The 8,387-nt window shown below is 35.5% G+C and overlaps 1 protein-coding gene across 1 annotated transcript in view; it reads right to left on the bottom strand.

The window, feature by feature from the left end:
• The window catches only part of LOC106463554 (integrin alpha-8-like), a 108,103-nt gene that overhangs the window by 79,135 nt on the left and 20,581 nt on the right, over positions 1–8,387 (bottom strand). The window contains exon 3 of the mRNA XM_013923603.2: positions 5,027–5,121. Within this exon, the coding sequence (XP_013779057.2) occupies positions 5,027–5,121 (95 nt within the window). The remainder of the gene's footprint in view (positions 1–5,026; positions 5,122–8,387) is intronic.

The raw sequence follows: 8,387 nt of genomic DNA, 5'->3' as shown, positions 1-8,387 counted from the left end.
CATACTTAATTATATAGCAGACCTGGGTACGACAGTACCATATTTGGGGAGGAGTCACAAAGTCTCACGGTGACACGAAAGAATATTCATCTTTTTTTTTTCCTGTCACTATCCCTCCTCCCATTCTCTCCCCAGCGTAGAGTCTGTATGCTTGTGATAATGTTAATAATTGGGTGGTATATAATGATTTTAGTGGTATATACATGAAAAGCAACATAAATAATCCTAAGCCTTAGCCACTACTGATTCGTTGAGTCTGTGAATGTATTTTGAATAAGGGGGTTTTATATTTCCCTTTACTACTGCTTTAGAGGAAGTGATAAATAATTGAATTGAAATTTCCCAGTGAACGAAAATGCGTTATCGCTAAGGCTACTGGCAACTTGTGCTGTAAGTGGTGTTTGACATTGGAAGAGAGACATATGTTGATGTACTTGAAAAACGTTTTGTCGAGTGAGGAAAAAAAAAAACACAACAACACCTCAGACGTCACATTCATTGGAAAGTTTTGAGTAAAATATAGCTTCACGGTTTCACAGATTGGTAGTGGGTAACAGTTCAAAGCGGTGATAAAAGTAACAGCGCAGTTCCCGCTTCTCTCATCTGGAGAGTTCAAAAGACTGGTAATTAGTAAGTAATGCATTCCTCTACGAGTCTTAGCCTTAAGCCGTACTGTTCGCTCTATTAGGTTGTTGGGCCTAGTCTTAAATCATTCGTCTACATGTTACCTTCCACGCGAAACAAAGATGTCACTCACCTAGTTCTCTTTTTATTGAAATATCTTATTAGTGACTATAGATCAAGTTAATGTCTTTATTAGAACTGATGCGGGAGGTGTGAAGGAGAAGACTTGAGGCTATATGCCTAAAGCATTTCGGATTTAGTTTCATGTTGAGAAAGCCTTTGTCGTTTTCTTTTATGCATTATACTGTTAGGAACGACCCGAAAGATCCAGTGACGTAATCTTTTTAGCACACTGGCGGGTCAATGTTCTGAAAGTAATGCATTGCTATACACGTTGAAGAATTACATAAACTGATTTTGTGGTTGAAATAAAGCAGATTAGTGCTTCTAATCCTAAGATTTTTTTATTCCAACGTTTTATACACGACACAGCTATCTTGTTGTATTAACAATATTTATACTTAGAGAGAAGCAGAAGCCCGTAGGCACTGGTCCTAGGCCTATCATCAATACATCTATCGAAGCGGAATAATGACTGGGTTTCCAATAAAGTAATGAACGTGTCATGAAATAATCAGGGTGGCTAAGAGCAACGAATTTAAGATTAGAGTTTATTTGTTTTTATTAATTTTTTAAAGGTTCTAAATAAGGTAAATTTAATAGAATTAAAAGATGATTATATATATTTGTATTTGTAGCTCTGATGCTTGTATTAATTACGTTTTGATTTACATTATTCAATTCATCCAAGTTTGTTGGTGTAAGCCAAGAAATTATGTTGTTTGTTTTATATTACGTTGTAGTATACTCCACCTCCTTCACTATACTGGAGTATGTAGTAACCAGAGCCTCATGAGTCGGGATAAGAAACTCAGATGTTTGTTTATATTACGTTGTAGTATACTCCACCTCCTTATGAGGCCCTGGTTACTACATACTCCAGTATAGTGGAGTCGGGATAAGAAACAAACATCTGAGTTTCTTATCCCGACTCATGAGGCGTAATATAAACAAACATCTGAGTTTATATTACGTTGTAGTATACTCCACCTCCTTCACTATGCTGGAGTATGTAGTAACCAGGGCCTCATGAGTAGGGATAAGAAACTCAGATGTTTGTTTATATTACGTTGTAGTATACTCCACCTCCTTCACTATGCTGGAGTATGTAGTAACCAGGGCCTCATGAGTCGGGATAAGAAACTCATGTTTGTTTATATTACGCCTCATGAGTCGGGATAAGAAACTCGTGTTTGTTTATATTACGCCTCATGAGTCGGGATAAGAAACTCAGATGTTTGTTTATATTACGTTGTAGTATACTCCACCTCCTTCACTATGCTGGAGTATGTAGTAACCAGAGCCTCATGAGTCGGGATAAGAAACTCAGATGTTTGTTTATATTACGCCTCATGAGTCGGGATAAGAAACTCAGATGTTTGTTTATATTACGTTGTAGTATACTCCACCTCCTTCACTATGCTGGAGTATGTAGTAACCAGGGCCTCATGAGTCGGGATAAGAAACTCATGTTTGTTTATATTACGCCTCATGAGTCGGGATAAGAAACTCGTGTTTGTTTATATTACACCTCATGAGTCGGGATAAGAAACTCAGATGTTTGTTTATATTACATTGTAGTATACTCCACTTCTTTCACTACACTGAAATCAGAAGTAACCAGAACCTCATGAATTGGGATAAGAAATCCTTGCAATGTATATTGGAAAGTCGTTAAGTTCATCATTGCTTTTTAACTAGTAAGAAAAAATAGCCTTCTTGGACACACCTACTTACAAATTAAGGTCTTATGTATATTCAAATCAAACGTAAGACTACAGAATTTTATCGAATTTAAGGATATCATTCTAATCCTTCAAATATTTAGAGTAATACTGAAATAAACTTGCCATCTTTACGTAGGATCAACAACGAGGTGTTCTCTTTACGAGTCAGTTATTATTTCGGAGTGTATTTATTTTATAACTTCTGAAAGATGCGTATTTATTCAAGAGTATATACAGTTTATCTTTCTATGATAGATTTCAATGGTTTTTGCCAGTTTATTTGAAGACGAAGTTTTGGTCATCCTGGAACTTGTACTAGCAGTCCAAAACGTCATCCAGTAAAAAGCATATCTGATAATCGAAAAATTATTAGTTTCAATCACTGATTACGTTTCAAGAAACAGAAATATGCAACACTGAGCGTGCTATTAAATATTGCACTGGATGTTTGAGTTTCAGAACATTATTCTGTGTGTGTGTCAAGTTTAGTTACGTTCATTAGTTAGCCAGACTCGTGGAATGATGATGGGTAAAACAAAATACGCTGCCTAACTAACTGATGAATGAATATTTGCTGTAAAATTCTTATCTATGCTATAAATGTATCTACCAATATGGCCGCCAATTTTGATTATATTTCTTTAAGTTGCACGCTCAATCCATTTTTGGCTGCACCTTTTTTTTTACAACTAAGGTGTTTTTGATTAGGTATCATGAATTTTTATTGTCAATACACACCAACAAACCACAACAAGTAAGAAAGTGACACTTAATAGTAACTAGCATTAGTTTTAGGATCGTAACCCTATTAATTGGAACAGACCTATACTTTACATAATCAACCCTTTAAACTATATGGTGGTAGTTTTTCCTTTATAGTAACGCCATGAAATCTAGATTAACAGTTTCTTTTCATCACCCATATACACTCGGTACAGTCGTATCAAGCATCATTATTTACGCTAATATCACGTGACGCTAAACGCTCTTTAATTAGGAGAATTTCATAAAATTTAGCAAATTTGTGCTTAAAAGTTGGTAATGAATAACAACCATTCACAAGTATGATTCTTTTGAAAATTTAAGCTAGAAACTGATAATCTAGTTTGCTTTCATCCTATAGTTTTGCTGCTTTAAATCAGCCGTTTTTAATCAGGTTGACAAAAACTAAAAAATGTCCACTTTTACTCTTAGAAGAAGCTGTAGTAAAAATTTTAAGATCGATAGCTCACGTGACATCTTGGTCAAATTTGAGAGGTTTTTGTTGAATAACTTTGCACATGTGGCTTATATTTAGACCACACCTAACACTTTAATTGTAGCTTTCAATGATCTATCAGTATACAAATTTTTTTAAAAATAATTCTTAAAAGTTAAGTATGTTTTGCTATCAAATGATGTTTCCACACTTTCTGTGCGAAGAAAAAAAAAAGGAAAAATTGAATCAAAATTGAAGATTTTATATCTAGTGTATTTCTTAATGGATTGCCTTGAAATTTGGTATGTGAAGTAAGAGTCCAGTAAAGTACATCCACTAAAAATAGGTGATAGTTTGGATTACCACAGTCCGAGCTACAGAAAGTGGAAAATCGCTAAACTATTACTCCTGTAAATAACATACAGTGTGTCCTGCAGATTGGTTTGGCCGCACGACACACTACCATGTGTCATGATATATAAGTATTTTAAACCAGATGTGAGGAGTCGCGATGTTGCATATCGTTCGAAATCCTTCTTTTCAGAGTTATAAAACTTACAACTTAATTCCAGTTTAGCAGGTTTACAAAATGTTCAAAAAATATATTTTTAAACATAAACTGAATCACTTCAACATCTATTTTTACATCCGCAACTTTTGCATCGTGTATAGGTGATAAATGACGACGCGCACGTGGTTTGTTGTAGCTTAATGACCACTTGCAAACAACTTGTATTCTAATGACTACTTGCACACAATTTATTGTATCTTAATGACCACTTGCACACAGTTTGTCGTAGCGAAATTACCATTTTCAAATATCTTAATTTTAAAAGTAACAACAAGCACTTATTTCAAAAACAAGTGTCAGTAGCACACAGTGTACAAGGTCTTAATGACCACTTGCAAACAACTTGTATACTTGCACACGGTGTTTGTCATAGCATAACTACCATTTTCAAGTATCTTAATTTTAAAAGTAACAACAAGCACTTATTTCACAAGTGTCAGTAGCACACAGTGTACAAGGTCTTAATGACCACTTGCAAACAACTTGTATTCTAATGACTACTTGCACACGGTGTTTGTCATAGCGTAACTACCATTTTCAAACATCTTAATTTTAAAAGTAACAACAAGCACTTATTTCACACATGTCAGTATCACACAGTGTCCAATACCTTAATGCCCATTTACTTACGGTTTATCTTAGCGCAGTGATCACTTGCGAGTGTCATAATTTTAAAGCAACAACAATCAATCATCCTAGAAGTCCAACCTGCGCATGGTGTATAAGAGCTTATTGGCCACTTGCATATGATATAAAATAGGTTAATGGTCAATTATATTCACTTACCACAATAGTCCCGTCTTTACCGCTGCTCGTGACTGAAGCCCCGAACCATTGATTAGACTTGTTGTCCGATTTCTGATTGTTGAGCTCTCCATGCCCTGAAGAAAGTAAACATGGTTGTGTAATAAAGATTTGGTGCTATTAAACATTATGTTCGCTTTAAAAGAATTGCCGTACCTATACAGACGTTATATGTCAGTAAATAATAGTGGCCAGTTCTTTGTCAGTACGATGACAGAGGCTAGTTTCATGTCACTATGATAATAATGGTCAGTTCCGTGTCAATACGATAATAATGGCTAGTCCTGTGTCAGTATGATAATAGTGGCCAGTTCCTTGTCAGTATGATAATATGGCCAGTTCCGTGCCAGTACGATAATAATGTCTGTTTCTGTGTCAGTATGATAATAGTGGTCAGTTCCTTGTCAGAATGATGATATTGGCCAATTCCGTGTCAGTACGATAGTTGATGCTATTTCCGTGTCAGTACGATGACAGAGGCCAATTCCGTGTTAGTAGGATAATAATGGTCAGTTCCCTGTCAATACAATAATTGCGGTTAAGATTATAAATGAGACCCAAATGTTCTATATTATGCTATACTGTGACCTAAAGAATCTAGGGCAGTGTTTAGATTATAAATGAGACCCAAATGTTCTATATTATGCTATACTGTGACCTAAAGAATCTAGGACAGTGTTTAGATTATAAATGAGACTCAAATGTTCTATATTATGCTATACTGTGACCTAAAGAATCTAGGACAGTGTTTAGATTATAAATGAGACCCAAATGTTCTATGTTATGCTATACTGTGACCTAAAAAATCTAGGACAGTGTTTAGATTATAACTTAAAATATGTAGGAAGAAAACACTAAATTCCAAATGATTAAAAGTAAATTTACTCTATATACGTAGACCACACTTAAAAATAACTTATAGATCTACGAATTAACATATCCCCCCGCTGGGACAGCGGTAAAATCAGGGGGATCGATTCCCCTCGGTGGACGCAGCAGATAGCTCGATGTGGCTTTGCTTTCAACAAAAAACAAACGAATTAATATACTGTCTGTTCAAACAACTGAAAAGAAATACATAATGTCATAAATCAATAGTGAAGAAACAAAACACATTAACGATTTGAATGCTTTGAATCATCATTTGGGTTCCCTCGTCATTAACGATATTTTCAACAGTAAACCCAATAGTATCTCAAGAGATTCCGCCATGCAGCTGAGGAGATTTAGGCTAATTCTAAATCCATACACTAAACTAGAGGGGAACTCAACAGAGCGCATACCTCCGCCAGGCATATTGATCATATTTGACCCTCAAAGAAATACGAACATGTCCGTCTGTCTGTCGTTATCAACAGACATGGATCATTTTTGGCAATACAATGAAGAATAATATTCTACATAAGTCCACCAAATTTTATCAAAATCCGATCATTTTTGAGTGGTTTATAGAGCAAAAATAGGGTGAAAATTCTGTCCCCCGTGTTAACAGATAGGAATTTTTGGATTTTCGTGAACTTGACCTTCCAAAAACTAACTTCTAGGTTGGGTCATGGTGCAAATGTATACCAGCTTTCGTTCAAATCCATTCAACCGTTTCCGATAAATCTTGCTGACACACACACACACAGAGTGGTGGAAGAAACTGAACTGCAAAATAATCTTCATCATTGTAAAAATTAATAACAATAAAAAAAAATAACATTAAAAATTACTTTATTTATTATGATTAATTAATATTAATAAAAATAAGTAAAGTTTATATTATCACGATGATTGGGTATTATAAGAAGATTGTTACATATATTCGTTGTCGATGTTTGACTTGAAATTTATTTAGGGTTGAGATTTGCAGGCTTTGTTTGTTTTGGCGTTTCTTTTTTTTGAGAGTTTGTTTGTAGTTAAGCACAAAGCTACACTATGGGCTATCTGTGCTCTGCCCACCACGGGTATCGAAACCAGGATTCTAGCGTTGTAAGTCCGCAGACATACCGCTGTGCCACTGGGGGGCTTTTTTTGAGAGAGAGAGAGATGATTCTTGTTGTTTTTTCTATTTTGCTAAAATGTTTAAATGTAGGTCTTATAATTATTTAATTCTATTTTTAATATTGTATTGTTATTGACCCTATAATAAACAGTAACATATTGCTTGTTATAATGATAAAATTATTAATTCGTGTGGTAAGAAACGCCGTTAAAACATAGTGTATTGCCTGTATTCTAGCAGAGGGTACCGTTAAAATAGGGCATATTGCTTGCAGGAAATTCTGAATTGTTACTGTAGAGAATGCCAGAAAGAAATAGCTATTAAACTACAAAAATATTGTAATAAAACTTATTCAGTGTTATAAAAAATATTATTACATTACGAGGTATCATAAATCGGAATGAGATATATCGTTTATTAAAAAAATGACATTGTTATATGTTGTATTATTAAATGAACATCTGAATGAAACGTACTGCTATTAAAACAAAGATAATACGTTTTTTACCTCATAAAATGCCGTTAGAATGTATGAATTTTACTTGTTTACAGCACAACGTTTTTGTGATTTTTACGCTCACTGGATCGTTAGGATGGCCCGGCATGGCCAGGTGGTTAGGGCACTCGATTCGCAATCTGCGGGTCACGGGTTCGAATCCCCGTCCCAACAAACATGCTCGCCCTTTCAGCCGTGGGGGCGTTATAAAGTGACAGGCAATCCCACTATTCGTTGGTAAAAGAGTAGCCCAAAAGTTGGCAGAGGGTGGTGATGACTAGCTGCCTTCCCTCTATTCTTACACTGCTAAATTAGGGACGGCTAGCGTAGATAGCCCTCGTGTAGCACGAAATTCAAAACAAACAAATCGTTAGGATGAAGTTTTCGTTTGTTTGTAATTGAGCACAAAGCTACAAAATGGACTATCTGTGCGCTGCCCACCAGGGGTATCGAAACCCGGTTTCTAGCAGTGTAAGTCTGCAGACATTCCACTGTGCCAATGTTACATTCCAAGATGCCGTTTTTTTAAAAACGCAATGCAACCTCTAACAAAGAAATTATATTTTTTAGAAGTTACATCTTTGATAGCAAAGATGAATATTTTTAAAACTGGTACTATGTTTCGATCGCTTGTGCAATTAAAATGTCGTACCATTTTAAATATATATATATATATACATCCTTCTTTATTGTAAAGGCCCGGCATGGCCAGGTGGTTAGGGTGCTTAACTCGCAACCTGAGGTTTGCGGGTTCAAAACTCCGTTCCACCAAACATGCTCGCCCTTTTCAGCCATGGGGGCGTTTATAATGTAACGGTCAATCTCACTATTCATTGGTAAAAGAGTACCCCAAGAGTTGG

Source organism: Limulus polyphemus, unplaced genomic scaffold (genome assembly GCF_000517525.1).
Source record: "Limulus polyphemus unplaced genomic scaffold, Limulus_polyphemus-2.1.2 Scaffold1437, whole genome shotgun sequence".
Classification (NCBI taxonomy): domain Eukaryota; kingdom Metazoa; phylum Arthropoda; class Merostomata; order Xiphosura; family Limulidae; genus Limulus; species Limulus polyphemus.
The sequence above is the reverse complement of the archived record's forward strand: the minus strand, read 5'-3'. Positions and strand labels throughout refer to the sequence as shown.